We start from the raw sequence: 16,921 nt of genomic DNA, 5'->3' as shown, positions 1-16,921 counted from the left end.
TCACCCCTCCACACTCCCTAATTGTTGCAAAAATGATTTGTGAAATTGCCTTCCACCAGTACTGTTTTCCACAGCAATTGTATATGCACTGCAGGCCCACAGAGTTGACACGCGACTTTCAACCTAGTCTTCTTTCTTAGGCTACTTAAGAATGTAGGCTAATAGTTTTAACCTATTACTTTTATTAGAATTAGCTTTAAGCTATTGCTATTTGAAAGGTCCCTCTTGTAAGTGTTCTCTACGCCTACCTGTTAGGCTATCCGCCTACTACCAGCATAGATCGGTGGAATTACTGTAATACTCAGAAGCTTGCACGTTTAACTGAAAATGATTTGATGTTCTCAACACGCAATTTTCGGCCTAATTGAAGTTAAAATGTTAATTTCCAAAATAGAATGTCTTCACCTATATTGTGATATTGAATTCCACGGATGAAATCTAAATAGCAATAGGAACCGTGTCTGTATGAAATATGCTACCGCAAACTCATACAGGCCTATCCTACAGGTGTTTTCTGCAGAAGAGAACGCGGGTGACAGGCTAACTAGTCTATTATATTGTTATCAAATCACTAACGCTGCCGAGACCCTTAAGGAAACCCTCTCTTATTCCCTAGACATTTGGTGAATTTAGCTTACTCTGCTGAATCCAGTCTGTGAACACACTGTAAAAATATGTATTTAAAAAAGTATTCCGCGTGATTTTTTATAATACATTCCTGTGAGCTAAAAATCACCTCTAATAATGACCTTTAAAAATCACCTGTAATACATCCAAGTTAACTTTTTTAAATATTCTATTTAGATGCATTTATATTATATTTATATTTGTATTGTTTTAGTTCGCTGAACATTTTCCTGTCAGATAGGCCTAAATGTTTACATTCTGCTTTGATCATTATAGTCTATTACAATTACTTCAGTCTACAATTGAAAAGTCGTAAAAACAGATATAAACCAGATAGGGTTTTCACTATTCTTGATTATTGGTCATTGCATGAGTTGCAACTCACAGTTAGGCGCTTGCTGGGCCTCTTTCTACTATTTATGATGGCAGTTAGGCCAGATTTCTTTAAAAGAAATGTTCTCATTTACAACTGAGACCTGGCCAAGATAAAGCAAAGCAGTGCGACACAAACAACAACACAGAATTACACATGGAATAAACAAACATACAGTCAATAATACAATAGAAAAGGTCTATATACAGTGTGTGCAAATAAGGTAGGATAAGGGAGGTAAGGGAATAGATTGCTGAAGCACCTCAATGGTCAGTCAGTCAGTCCCTCAACGTAAAGGTCGAATCTATCCCCATGGAAATGAGGGTGACTTTGAGCGGGGGAATAGAGTTGCTCTTGGAGTAGGCCTAATATTCAGTTCACTTCTTTAACCTTTACTGCACTTTTCGTGTAGTCTTTTTCCTATAGTGTTGAACCTCAAATTACTATCTGATATCATAAAAAGTTTAAGCCAACGTGACCATAGCAAATAATTATCTCCAAGTTTAAACAATGAATGTAGGTTACTACACACACACACACACACACACACACACACACACACACACACACACATATGCGTACATACATACATACATACATACATACATACATACATACATACATACATACATACATACATACATACATACATACATACATACATACATACATACATACATACATACATACATACATACATACATACATACATACATACAATGTGGATTTGTGAATATTATACTTACACAAATATAGATATACATGAATACATCTTGTTTATAATGATTCACATGTGTGGACAGAGCAAAGGAGTCGTGTTTTATTCAGGTATAATGATTACCATCACATCTGTTTGGTTTTGTTTCTTAGTTTTGTAATGTGGAGGGACTGACGCAATGAATTCAAAACTGCATGAGTGCGTTGCTTCCCATGCGGTTGTCTGATTGGTCGACAAGTCCGCGGCTATACCCACTCTCCCCGTCATGAATTAAATAAGGCCCGTCGAGCCTATCGGCGCGCTTCAGTGTCTCCTCCTACAACGCGCGCCAAAGTTGGCCACTTATACTACTTTCAACCAGTAGGCAGACGTTAAAACTAGCTGATAACGTATATCAAGGTAAAGAATTAAATAAACTTTGCCCATTTACACATTTGAGTTCAAGGTGCAACCATCCCTTAACACTGCACAAAACCCTTTACTAAAGGGGTCTTCTTTTACCCCACAAACTCACCAACCAGGTGACGAACATCACCACTTTTTCTGTTGGAGGGGTTTTAGTATTTAGGACTTTCTCTGACTGGGACTACGATTTTATTGTTTCCTTTTTATCCTTTTGAGAGGAGACATTTCGTCACATCCTGTCGGCGTAGACCTATATTTTCTTGTCTGGACTTTGCACGAGTAAGAATTTGGTATCAGTGCCCACCCGGTGTTGCTTCAGTAGCTAGAATGGCTACTTTACCAGGAACAGTGCCTCGAATGATGCGCCCTGCGCCAGGCCAGAACTACCCCCGCACCGGATTCCCTCTGGAAGGTACGGCATCTTTTTAACTTGGAAAAAAATTCTCGAGAGTTGCAACAAAAACTAACTCGTCATCTTAGAGCGAGGTTATAGCTCATCTTCGTGAAAGATTAGGAAATATTAGGCAATTGTGTTTTTGATTTGTTGTAGCTCATCTTTGTTAAATATTAGACCATTGTGTTTTCTATTGTCTATTAATTTAGGTCTAGGCTACTATACAGGGAAAATGAAATGGTTGTGTTACAGAATAGACAGCCTAACATGGCTTGACAGGCCTAGATGTTGATTGTAGAAGTATAGGCCTACTTTAAATGTATTATTTCTAGTGTTTGTTACGTTTACTATGTCACTGACAATATGGATGATCAAAATGTTACTTCATAGAATGTTGAATGCGTGATAGGCCTATCCTCCTGATTGATTAGTGATCGTGTTATGCAATTAAAAACGCACTAAACCAATAGTGACATGGTTGCTAAGATAACTTCATGAGTCAAAATTATAAACTATGCGAGGAAATAAAATAAAAAAGATCTAAGCAAATGCGCGGAAAAATACCAATTTGTATTTGCAGGTAGGCCTATTTATGCGAATCGGTCCCAATCACAGCCTGTTCGTGCTCAAGAGCTTTTAACGAAAATGCACAAAACCAAAAGCTCCAGGATTTGTTGAAGTATCCTGTTGCTGCAAATGGAAACAAAATACACAGCAAAGAGATGGCTCAAAGGATCACATCAATATTTGTACAGCATGACTAGGAATAATCAAGGTGGAAAGTTCCACACTCTTCAGTGCCTCTTGAATACGAAATTAGATCTTCAAGTGCTCTATGGCACTAATGATACGTCCTGCCAGCCAGGCTGACTGGGAATGAGTGTGGGCAGGGTTCCCTACTAAGAATGGATGGGCTGTGGGATATGTTTGGAATGTGTCTATCTTATAGTTTAGTATAATACACCTTTGCTGCTACCAGCTCTCACAGTCTAATGTCAGAATTAGACGTTCATCCATTCGACACATCCATACACATATTATTACTGTATTATTATCACGGTTGTGATGACGATAATGATCATTAATATTATTATGATGATTATTATAGGCGCATGATAATGGGATTTGGGCCGAAAATTGATAGTCAAGAACTACAGGCCAGGCCTAGTTATTTTGTATTGAATTATTGTCTATGTGAAATAACTCTCAAGATATTAATTAATTTAAAGTTGGCCTATATAGTACCAAACCAATTTTACATCAACATATTTAATTGTTTATCCTTAACCTAATTTCACATTGCCCTCTTTGTCATTGCATTGTTGTCTAACTTGATCTCTTGCGCATTAAACTTTAACAATTACAATATCATCAGGACAATATACAGGACCTGAATATGTTTATTGTGGAACAGTATCAACCCCCCTGGGCCAAGGTCGGGTGAACCAGCTCGGTGGAGTGTTCATCAACGGGAGGCCGCTGCCAAATCATATCAGACACAAGATAGTAGAGATGGCCCACCATGGCATCCGACCCTGCGTAATCTCGCGACAGCTACGAGTTTCCCATGGTTGTGTCTCCAAAATCCTCTGTCGGTACCAGGAGACCGGTTCCATTCGTCCCGGGGCAATAGGAGGCAGCAAGCCTAGGGTGAGTGGAGGACTATAGTTTCTACGTTATTTCACAATCGACTTCAGCTAGCCGACACCTTGACCTGCAATTTGTGTAAGACTACCAATTATTCTTCTTCTTCGTCAGTTATCATGTCACGTGCATTTTACACACCTGCATGCCTGCATGATGCAAACATTTTCACACACAAACATTACGAGTTATAGCCTATAAGTTATGACTATTGCATGGAGTGAAATACATGCCGTTTTGTGTGTGATTGATTTGTGAGGTAGCCTATGAAGACACGAACCGCACATCTCGAAACTAGGCCTTCAATAAGGAAGTTTAGTAGCATAGGCTATAGGTTAATGGTTAGAAGGTATCCAGTTTTTGTCGAATTAAACGTCAGAGTTTTTCGTAGCAGGTTTAGAAAATTTACCCAGTTAATTTAACGAAATGACTGGGCTATAGGCCTTGAAATGTTGTAGGAAGGCATGCGTCTACATTTCAGACTCCCAATCAGGGAACCACGTAGGCTATGTGTATTTGTATCCATATACATTACAATATCATGTTCTTCGTGTGAATTAAACGTTGTTTCGACTTTCCTCTCTCTGTGTCTGGCCGTTGCACGTTATAAAACCCACAGCAGGTATCAACTCCGGATGTGGAGAAGCGGATTGAGGAGTACAAGCGAGAAAACCCCGGGATGTTCAGTTGGGAGATCCGGGACAAGCTGCTGAAGGACGGGGTGTGCGACAGAAGCACTGTTCCTTCAGGTGAGGCTTCTGGTAAGCAACTTTTCCTTCTTATGGTGATTACTGTAAGGGGATGAGACATGAACCCATCTACAGGCTGGTATTTGATGTGCAGTTTTTATATATTGTACTTCTATTTTCGTAACTTTATCATTTTTCACATTGTCTTGACATGAGCTGATGTGCATATACATATACCATTCATTTACTACACAAAATACCGTAGGACTTTTTTGTTGTAATCCAAGGCCTATTTGGTTTTCTCTCAGTGAGCTCCATCAGCCGAGTTCTGAGGGCCCGATTCGGCAAGAAAGATGACGACGACGATAGTGATAAGAAGGATGAAGACGGGGAAAAGAAAACAAAGCATAGCATCGATGGCATTCTCGGCGATAAAGGTAGGCCAGCAAAGAAAAACATGGCTTACTTTGCTATGAATTGTGACTAAATCGTGTCATTCTTATTTGTCTTATTAAACAATAAAATGTTAGGCGTACTTTTATCCTATACACACACTTCCACGATAATGCTGTATTAGGCACCTGCTTATTCCAATAGCAATATCATCAACATCAACAACCATTATTTGTATTATTATCATTATCGCTATTGTTGTTATTATTACATTTTAGTAGGCCTACACCCTATTTTAGTAGGCCTATATAATTAATCATTATTTTATTTATTATTATTTGGAGGTGAAGCTACAGTTGTTTTTTTAATCATCTTGTAATTTTCAATTAGGTCAACAATTGATTTAAATGTATTTTTCTACGGTCTATATCTCTTGGGAAATTCTTATACTTTTATGGTAAATCGGAAAATCGTCTCGCAGATTGGCTCATGCTTTGAAATCCCAGTCAGTCTTTACTCAATTACTCAATTATTTATGTGAGCCCTGGCGGAAGGTAGCCTATTTAGCTCCAGAAAATGTATTTGTTTTACAAATTCCTCTCCCGCTCTTTTAACGATCTTCCTAAACGACAGCTGACAGTTGACCGGTTTGACAATCAATGTCGGTTTAGAGACACTACATCACTTGTCAGTTAAACTGAGACGAGGAGGGCTCTTCTCTGCAGCCATATCCCCGTAATACTCAAGGCAATTACGTTAATGCTTGCACACATTAACTAGTTGGTAACAAACGTTTTTGAAACAAATGATTAACATTTTAAAAATAACAACGCTTATTGTGAATATTACAATTTTGAACATTATAGCTAATCGGAATAAACGACATTATTTATTTAGCTAGTATTTTAAGCTAACTCAAATTCATATTTTTGTATAGCCTAAGTCTATATGAAAAAATGTAATTCAGTTAGTTAGTTCGTGTTATTGTACCCCTTGTCAGTCCGCTCTCTGTCATTGAATATAGAGGGAGAGAGAAAATCATAGTGCTTATACAAACCTGTCCTGAAAGAGACAAAGGTCGCCATTTAAGGAGATCAAACATCATTGAATAGGGTTTAGATAATAGTTCACAAAAAGATTTTCCCCATAAAATACACCGCCAAGCTTATTCGAACTTGAAGATGAACTTCAGTCGCAAAACCTCTCACCAATGACGCTTTTCTAAAGTGCAGATCCCGAGGTAGGTCTACAAAGGCACATCTTAGAAAACAGGGCAGCAAAAAGGGGAATAGTCCGGTCCATTCTCATTCAAAAACCCGCAACCAGAGAAAGAAAATAGTTTGGACAAAGGGCAAGGGTACATATAAAGGGAAATGAATTATTCAGTATACCCCGCTGGTAGATAGTTTTGTAATATTACGGAATAATCTGTTGGATGAGAATAGCCAACGCATTTCATGGTGCAAAACGGTGCTTTCTTTTTTTTTAATGGTTTGTGTCCGTTTATCCATTTAGAGCTCGGATCATTGTGTTTCTTAGCTGCATGGTGTAATGTTGGCGTTTCAGTTTGTAAACAGATAGCCTTTGGCTAGAAACACTTCAGGCAAAATTACCCATTGGTAGAGCCAGAAACATTTCGGCTTCTGATTTCAAAGGGATTTTATCTTGTTCCATTCCAAGGTGAACTTGTTGCCAAATGTTTAACTGCAATTTTTCCTAATTGCTTTGCTATTTTTTCTGTTGATGATTGTTCTTATTCGATGCTCAACACACGAATAGAAAACAGATGTCCGTTATGACCATGTTTACATCGAAGATTTGGTCGGACCATGCCCTGCATTATGAAATATTAATTTACTTGCAACAGTGTCACATCAGAATGTTGGAAACCTCACGTAGGCCTACGAATGACAGCGTCAGATCTGTCTTCGTAAACTCAGAACATACCAAATTCGTATTTGTCCTTATACAGTTTACCATCCGGATGGCATTTAATAACGTTGAGACTTATTAGCGTAAGTAATGGAAACGTGTCTGTTGAATAGGTGGCTGTGTTGGAGTGGGGTGTAATAGCTTGCAGGCATGGTAAGAAATGTATTTATCCCCAATCAGCCCCTCACTCTCTGAGTTGGAAGCACAAACGTTATGTTGAAGGGTTTTAAAGCAGATTAAATTGAGCCTTTTATTTCTTTTCACTTTCATCTCTGAGCGGAGCTCACAGTGGCTCGCCCTGGTGACACATTTAGGAGATTTGTGGTTTACCTCAGAGCTCTCTAGATTTATTAAATGTGTTTATTTATTTGTCTATTTATTCATAGACTATATTTGAGTGTTGCATCACAGATTCAGATCTTCTGTGTAATCCGAAATGATAAAAGAAGTAGGCTATTTTCAATGTATAATTTCAAGCAAGTTGCAATAGGCTATTTTATTATGAACAAATTCTTATTTACAATGACGGCTTACCCCGACCAAACCCTAACCCGGACGACGCTGGGCAATTTGTGCGCCGCCATTCACGGCTGGTTGTGATACAGCCTGGAATCGAACCAGGGTCTGTAGTGACGCCTCTAGCACTGAGATGTAGTGCCTTACACCGCTGCCACTTGGCGTAGTTTAATGGAGATAGACCAGCATGATGTGCGGAGATGATATATAAGATTATATACAAGAGTTTATAGAAAGCTGTACTTCCACTGTCTTGGTATCCCTACACACATGTGTTTATAAAAGGAACGCAGCCTTAGCCTATGTCATTTTGATTAGAATATTCATCCATATACGCTTTCCACCTGCAATCCTCAATAACGTGATAGTGATAGTGAGGTGCTGCGATGATTCTGACAAGTTGAATTAGGCGACCAACGGGGTAAAGGGGTTAGACAAAACGCCACACGTGCATGTTCTCTATCCTGGAGAAGGTATATTGTTTGTGCATGACTGGTCAGAACGACAGGGAAAGAATGAATCCGCCCATTTTAAAGGGACAATCTATAATAACTAAACCAACAAACTATCCTCTGTAGCCTGGGTGAATTGGCGAGGTGGAGGCAAGGGACACTTCAGCAAATCTTCGGATTACCTGTGGTTCTCAATTTAATCAAACAGAGGTCAGACGGGCTTTCTGGGCGTTGGGAAGGAATCACGAGAGAGAGCATTGGAGAGCCACTGTGGTGTCAGGCAATCCGAGGCTCCAAGCTCGCTTTCTCTGTGTGCATATTCAATTAAATGATCATGGGTATCGATTAAGAACAAGGATGTTTTATGCAAAAGGTTAGTAAAGAATCACGTCATCTATGAGAACTGAGAAGTTGCAGACTTTATGAAACGACAGAAACGGGCAAAACAATTTAAAATGTATAAAGACCAAAAATAAAGAAAGCATTGAAATGAGTGTGTTCGACGCATGCACGCACACGCACAAACACACAAGCGCATGCACACACACATCTCCGGAAATATAATGTAGCTATATTTCGGGGTCTAAAGCCGTGCTGAATGAGAAGGACAGGGGAATGAAGTAAGAGACAACTTCAAACAAATCCATCTGGAATAGTGTGTGAGAGAGATTTAATGAAAGTATGGGGAAGTTATTTAGCTATTAATACAAAAAAATCCTCAGGCATTGAGAGTAACTCCATCTGCACTTTCTTGCAGCTATTTGGTTGGGTTGAAATTGAGGGAGACCCAAATGTTGGGCAGAGATAACACACCCATCACAGCCCAGACCCTGCGCTGTGCTTCACTGCATTAAACTCGGATTAACCTCCCCGCAGCCCGCTTTCGCCACATTTCACTGGAATTTTCATTGGTAGATTTCTTACACACAAGAGGGCAAAGCTGAAAACCCTCGCAACAGATAATTATATAATCGATTACGATATTATTGACAATAAGAATATAATAATATAAAGAATACGAATAGCCCAATAATAATATTATATATTAATTATACAAATATGTTCTGGTTCAAAACAATATATTAGTTGTAATTAAGAAATCACATTGAACTATTTAAAAAGGTTTGTAAATATTTAAAATAATTTACAGCCTACTAAAGACAATAGGCTACAAATTTCTGTCAAATAATGTAAATTAGAGTCTACTGTAAGCATGCATGGTTATTTTATGGAAACGGACAGTCAAAATCACGATAAAGACCATGGTGTAATCCTGGAACCAATCAAATTACCCAAGCCGGTCATAATTAGATTTCAAATAGGTTTGTTAGTTAAGCTTTGTCTTGATTTTGACAGGACACTGAATTTTGAGACTCAAAACGCATAAATCAGTCACTGACATAGGCTAAAGACTCTACGCTCTCCAAAACTAACACAATCATTGGTAATTTATGCTAAATCGTTAGTACCGAAGCCGATTTCTTCGACAGTGAACAATATTTAGCAGGGGTCATGGTTTACAAGCTTTTATACAATTAACAGTATGGACCCCTTTAATCGTTACCCGCCACTGTGATGAAGGAACAATATTTTCACACCTCGAGTTGGTATCTGAACACACGGTGATTTATAGCCTATGTCACGGGGCTGATTTCTAAATAACACGTCAACCGATGGTAATGACACGTTAAACGGATACAGAAAACATTTGAACGATTAGGTCTCGATTCGTTCTCTCCTCGGGAGGAGCGTTAACGCGCAATTATACCCACTGTTTTGGGTGACCTGTGAATTTGAGGGGGACCCCGAATTTGTCATGTACAGGATTTTCGTTCTCCGCAGTCTTGTTAAAAAAGATATATTAATAATAATAGAGAGCAAGCCAAGGAAATAGAGAAAGTAGATGAGGACAACTCGATCCTTATGCTTATCAGAAACATTATTGTTGCTGCACAAACACAATGGTGGTTCATCGTATTACAAACTGACAGACAGTGTTTAAAAGCCTGCACGTCTTTTGGCTGGTCTGGTCTGGTCTTTTAATTAAAGCAATGTTTTCCACGTGGGACAAGTCCTATCATGTGCACACTACTTAGGAGAATGGTTTTTCGATCTCTTGTGGGATTCTCAAAAATGGACAATCTTCCCTCTACAGCTATTTAATGGACTTTGAGAAGTGTAGAAGAAGACATGGGAATTTCTACCTCATTTATAAAGACAAGTTCAGAATCATTTCCTGCTTAAAACTTAAAAGGATTTAATTTCCCGGTTAATTTACTGTACATTGTTATTGGATGCGATATTGCATTCCAAGGTTAACATTTCATGCTTGCAAAATATAACAAATATTGGCCTATACTGGGATTCATAAGTTTTTCAAAACTAAATTAAGATACATCATCACTTTAGGATCATTTAATCCATGCATGTTTTCGTCATCCTCGTTGTTGTTTATGATGTTGTTGTTGTTGTTGATGATGATCTTTTTAATCTAGACTAGACTACTCACTTCACATTTCCTTAATGTGGTCGATACTTTTTCAGTCGTTTTGTTAGCACCATGGTATTTAGTGTGCATGTGGGTTGCAGAACAGATTTTCTGACACAAATCATATGGCACAAATGATGAAGAATTGCCCTCAAGGCCCCGGTTATAGCAATAGTCGACAGGATGTTCCTGTCATTTCCGCCTTTGTTTTACTTAACATATTTTCACTAGAACTTGTGTTGACCCTATCACACGTTTATTTTAATGAGAATATCATGGTATAGTTTTCAATAATGATATAGTTATATGGTCTGTCTTGAGGCTTTGGTTATGTGTGCCTCTTATGTGCGTCCACCCACGTACTTCAGGGATATATCATGCTCAAAAAACAGCTATCCAGAGATATATGATGTTCCATGTATAATGGTGATGGGTGCTCCAGACACTTGAGTCAAGTTCTATTTTGGTGGAATGCTTTGTCAATACCCTTGTTCCAACGTAATTATGTCATAATTAAAATAGAAATGGTTGTTTTTATCAAAATGTTATTTTGGTGCGTATTGCCTTTCCTGTATTGCTTCAGTTACTTGCAACATGTGGGCTGCATGCAATTATGTACAGTGGGGCAAAAAAGTATTTAGTCAGCCACCAATTGTGCAAGTTCTCCCACTTAAAAAGATGAGAAAGGCCTGTAATTTTCATCATAGGTACACTTCAACTATGACAGACAAAATGTGAAAAAAAATCCAGAAAATCACATTGTAGGATTTTAATTACATTTATTTGCAAATTATGGTGGAAAATAAGTATTTGGTCACCTACAAACAAGCAAGATTTCTGGCTCTCACAGACCTGTAACTTCTTCTTTAAGAGGCTCCTCTGTCCTCCACTCATTACCTGTATTAATGGCACCTGTTTGAAGTTGTTATCAGTATAAAAGACACCTGTCCACAACCTCAAACAGTCACACTCCAAACTCCACTATGGCCAAGACCAAAGAGCTGTCAAAGGACACCAGAAACAAAATTGTAGACCTGCACCAGGCTGGGAAGACTGAATCTGCAATAGGTAAGCAGCTTGGTTTGAAGAAATCAACTGTGGGAGCAATTATTAGGAAATGGAAGACATACAAGACCACTGATAATCTCCCTCGATCTGGGGCTTCACGCAAGATCTCACCCCGTGGGGTCAAAATGATCACAAGAACGGTGAGCAAAAATCCCAGAACCACACGGGGGGACCTAGTGAATGACCTGCAGAGAGCTGGGACCAAAGTAACAAAGCCTACCATCAGTAACACACTACGCCGCTAGGGACTCAAATCCTGCAGTGCCAGACGTGTCCCCCTGCTTAAGCCAGTACATGTCCAGGCCCGTCTGAAGTTTGCTAGAGAGCATTTGGATGATCCAGAAGAAGATCGGGAGAATGTCAAATGGTCAGATGAAACCAAAATAGAACAATGTGATTTGCTGGATTTTTTTTCTTCATTTTGTCTGTCATAGTTGAAGTGTACCTATGATGAAAATTACAGGCCTCTCTCATCTTTTTAAGTGGGAGAACTTGCACAATTGGTGGCTGACTAAATACTTTTTTTGCCCCACTGTATATAAGGCATCATTGGCTGGATGCAGGTACACAGGCCTGGGCTGAAAGTCCTGGACAAAAGGAACACCTTTGTGAGAATCCTGTTCATTGACTACAGCTCAGAATTCAACACCATAGTGCCCTCCAATAAGGACCCTGGGATTAAACACTTCCTTCTGCAACTAGATTATGGACTTCCTGATGGGCCGCCTCCAGGTGGTGAGAATAGGCAACAACACATCCGCCACGATGACCCTCAACACGGGGCCCTCAGGGGTGCATGCTTAGTCCCCTCCTATACTTCCTGTTCACCCACGATTGTGTGGCCGCGCACTTTTTTTATTTTTTTATTTTACCTTTATTTAACCAGGTAGGCAAGTTGAGAACAAGTTCTCATTTACAATTGCGACCTGGCCAAGATAAAGCAAAGCAGTTCGACAGATAAAACGACACAGAGTTACACTACTCCAACATCATCGACAGTGGTAGGTTTGATCACCAATGACGATGAGACACTTACAGGGAGGAGGTCAGAAACCTAGAAGTGTGGTGCCAGAACAACAACCTCTCTCTTAACGTCAGCAAGACAAAAAGTTGATTGTGGATGACAGGAAACAGAGGGCCAAGCACTCCCCTATTCACATCGACAGGGCTGTAGTGGAGCGGGTTGAGAGCTTCACGTTCCTCAGTGTCCACCATTAAGGAACTATCATGGTCCACACACACCAACACAGTCATGAAGAGGACATGACAGTGACTCTTCCCCCCTCAGTGGGTGTTGCATTTATATTTTTGGTCCGTATATAATGCCAAATTTTCCCAAACGAGTCGCTAGTTTAAAGCTATTGCATGACATATTTCAGTTTCATTTTTTTTGTTTAACTTGAGCATGGCTGGTATAGACACCTCTGTGCCCTGCAATTTGCAAGAGGTTGAATGTATCTCACTGGAGAGAGCATCTGAGCGAGTGAAACAGCACCCTTCTGTCCCTGTATGTGTAGGCCATCTATCTGATGCTGTCTGGTCCAAAAGAGTATGACATTGTTGCCGCCAGTAGCATTGAATGCAAGGGAAGCCAGCGAACATTTGGACTCCCTTAATAAAAAATAAAATAATAGCCAATCAGCTTTGAACTAAATTGAGTGAGCTGGTCCTGGTGCACCAAAACAAGTGTTAAGGGAAGGCAGTTTGGATTTGGCTTCACTCCTATCAAATCGCATTGAGAGCGTTGGTCAGAAACAATTTGAATTGTTGCATCTCGTTGTGTAGTTATCCTCCGGTGACTAGAGCTAGCTAAAATTGGCCCTTTCCTAAATTAGCCATGGATGGAGAAAGGGATTTGGACTTGTGGTTTTACTTCGTTCTCTGTACTGGCCAATGATTATAATGGTGATTGTGATCCAACCATTAATTCATACATTGTTTCCTGGTCTGAGAGGATGTAAGTTCAATATGTAGTAGTAGGAGGCTAATGTTAACTAGCTAACATTGCCCATGAAAGGAACTTAGGCTAGCGAGCAATCATTTTAGCCAGGTAGCTGAGGACAAAACAAGTATGTACTTCATGACAGAGTGATAGACCATTTTGTCAACATGAAAGAGAGGAGGAGGTCATTGGCCCTTCTCTACAAGTAGGGTGATCAACATGTTTTTCTACGTGCTCGAATGCGCACGCACACCCACATGCACACACACAGATATCAGAACCATGGACAGCCACATCATATTTAGTTTATGTTGATTGGACAAAATCCTTTTTGGTGTCTTTTAGACTAAGCATAGGTGATTTGATGATGTTGAAGTTGAAATGGTGCTGGAATAGTGGAGGCAGCTCCTGTTTTCTTTGCGACATGCGGTAAGTCTCTGTGGTTCTAAATCAATAGTTGTTTAATGGTCGGAAAATGTCAGAATCATTAACTTGCCTGACAATGCTGTAGGTCAGGTAACTGTTTGCTACATGCAATATGCTTTGTGTAATTCACCAAACAGAGGTTGCTACAGTTTTGTGATGAAACAAAGGTTTGGTTGAAACAAAGGTGTGGTTGAAACAAAGGTGTGGTTGAAACAAAGGTGTGGTTGAAACAAAGGTTTGGTTGAAACAAAGGTTTGGTTGAAACAAAGGTGTGGTTGAAACAAAGGTTTGGTTGAAACAAAGGTTTGGTTGAAACAAAGGTTTGGTTGAAACAAAGGTGTGGTTGAAACAAAGGTGTGGTTGAAACAAAGGTGTGGTTGAAACAAAGGTGTGGTTGAAACAAAGGTGTGGTTGAAACAAAGGTGTGGTTTATTCTGCCACTGTGTCTTCTTATTGTCTCGGCATCAGGTCTATATAACACGGTCGCAAGGAATATGAATTAACAGGTTATAGAGCAAACAGTGCAATTATCACAACACACAGGTTGTAATATGGCTTTATGTTCTGGCTTCCCAGTGATTCTACCCATGCAACGCTACTGCCTACAAATCCAGCTCATTGCAGTTCCCCCTGTAATTCATCTTTGTATCCCATAGAGAGGGGCCACATGTAGGCTTACCCAAGGTAGGCTGTGTTAATGCTTTCAGACAACTTTTCCAAAACTTTTCTCAAATAATGCTGCATGACGGAGCCACTGCAAGAAAGCACCGTTTTCAGTCAAAAATACAGACTAAACGAATAATGATAATACAATTATGATGGTAATGACACAATGTAGGATACTGTTATTACTATTCACCTATTATTGAACAAAAACTAAATATCGAGATTCTCATCAACATAATCCAGCAATTCTTACATTGCAATGCACCTGGGGCATTTATATTGTAGGCCTATTCATTTATATTGTAGGCCTATTCATTTATATTGTAGGCCTATTCATTTATATTGTAGGCCTATTCATTTATATTGTAGGCCTATTCATTTATATTGTAGGCCTATTCATTTATATTGTAGGCCTATTCATTTATATTGTAGGCCTATTCATTTATATTGTAGGCCTATTCATTTATATTGTAGGCCTATTCATTTATATTGTAGGCTTATTCATTTATATTGTAGGCCTATTAATTTATGTTGTAGGCCTATTCATTTATATTGTAGGCCTATTCATTTATATTGTAGGCCTATTCATTTATATTGTAGGCCTATTCATTTATATTGTAGGCTTATTCATTTATATTGTAGGCCTATTCATTTATGTTGTAGGCCTATTCATTTATATTGTAGGCCTATTCATTTATATTGTAGGCCTATTCATTTATATTGTAGGGCTATTCATTTATATTGTAGGCCTATTCATTTATATTGTAGGCCTATTCATTTATATTGTAGGCCTATTCATTTATATTGTAGGCCTATTCATTTATATTGTAGGCCTATTCATTGAGCAGGTCGACACAAATATGAAGGTGTCAGACTACCATATCCTTTTCACCAAAAATAATATAATTCGGCACATATAATACTATCTGGTCTTTAGATTGAGTTATTTTGGTTCTTGCTGCTAATGTTGATCATGGCTATGCATAAGTTTACAGTACGCCTTTAATGCCTTTAAAATGACATGATTCTTATTTTCTTCTTCTTCTTCTTCTTCTTCTTCTTCTTCTTCTTCTTCTTCTTATTATTATTATTATTCTTATTATTATTATTATTATTATTATTATTAATAAAGGTATCCATTATTAATTAGCAATAAGATTGATGGATGTTGCCTTCTGTGGCATTCTACAAAACACTCCATTATGTGGAGACTGAGACTACTAAGGATGACAGGGGTAAGCTAGGGGATCAAGAGTTTGACTCGGAAATTATAACTTGACCAGCTTTTCCTTTTCTAATACTAACTCGTTTAACTTGTCAGATCTAATTAGGCCGTTTAAATGCTCAAGTGCATCGTGGGAAACAGTAGGCGGTTGGTCAGGCCCAGCCAATGCGGCTTTCAAGTCTTTTTGGGGAGACCTAGAAAGGGATGAGTATGAGAGCGCTTCGAATTGGACTGCTCGATGAATGATCTTTTTTTCTTCAATAGTTTCTACTACTGCGTCAATTATGGCCATCAAGCCTTTAAAGTTTGCAAAGGTTTTAAAAGGTGTAACCGTGGATTAATGGCTTAGAAGCCAATATGACATTTTATTGCGTCACCATGATTTGTGCTCCATGTCTAATGGATGTCCTAGACATCTTTTAAAAAAACCAATATTTATTAACATCTTAATAGGCTTTTTCGATAGTGTTTTTGATAGTGTTTACAAAATTGTTATTTCAAAACTCAAGTGCATGCATCCATCCCCATGAGACTAATATATTATCTGATTATGTCTGTGTTTGTCTTTTGAATATAGTTTTGTGTATTCCATTACATAATAGATTTTGGAGCTTGAATCATCCTCTCTCTGGTTTAGAAGAAGTGGAAATTCAATTGTCCCCATTCCCTTTTTGAAAGCATTTTTCTTCTAATGGAATACCTTTTTCCTTGTATTGGGACTTCTGATGTCTGACAGCCTAGTCTCTCCATTGTCAGCCGAATGGCCACTAGAAAAGGAGGAGAGAAAGAAGAGGGAGGAGAAAAGAACCTTCTGTTATTTTCTGTCTTGAGACTCGCTGTATAGGCTATTCAGGCAAGTTGATGAACTCCTCCAAAAAGTTTATTAAGGGGCTGAAAACAATAAGAACTAAAGCCTTTAGGCACCCAGGCAGACAGTTTATAAACTAGCTGCTATTGTGTCTC

At 38.8% G+C, this 16,921-nt stretch overlaps 1 protein-coding gene across 4 annotated transcripts in view; it reads left to right on the top strand.

Annotated features, from left to right (window-relative positions):
• The first annotated feature begins 2,066 nt into the window (after window positions 1–2,066).
• Window positions 2,067–16,921, top strand: part of LOC109891541 (paired box protein Pax-7-like) — a 73,242-nt gene continuing 58,387 nt past the window's right edge. For 2 of the 4 annotated variants that reach the window (XM_031825116.1, XM_031825115.1), the window contains exons 1-4: window positions 2,067–2,535; window positions 3,932–4,167; window positions 4,781–4,910; window positions 5,159–5,287. In XM_031825116.1, coding sequence (XP_031680976.1) covers window positions 2,451–2,535; window positions 3,932–4,167; window positions 4,781–4,910; window positions 5,159–5,287 — 580 coding nt within the window. In that variant the 5' untranslated portion in view covers window positions 2,067–2,450. Of the gene's footprint in view, window positions 2,536–3,931; window positions 4,168–4,780; window positions 4,923–5,158; window positions 5,288–16,921 lie in introns of all 4 variants that reach the window. The other 2 variants (XM_031825114.1, XM_031825113.1) reach the window with 1 other exon arrangement.

Source organism: Oncorhynchus kisutch, linkage group LG5, assembly GCF_002021735.2.
Source record: "Oncorhynchus kisutch isolate 150728-3 linkage group LG5, Okis_V2, whole genome shotgun sequence".
In the NCBI taxonomy this organism is placed as follows: Eukaryota; Metazoa; Chordata; class Actinopteri; order Salmoniformes; family Salmonidae; genus Oncorhynchus; species Oncorhynchus kisutch.
The sequence above is the reverse complement of the archived record's forward strand: the minus strand, read 5'-3'. Positions and strand labels throughout refer to the sequence as shown.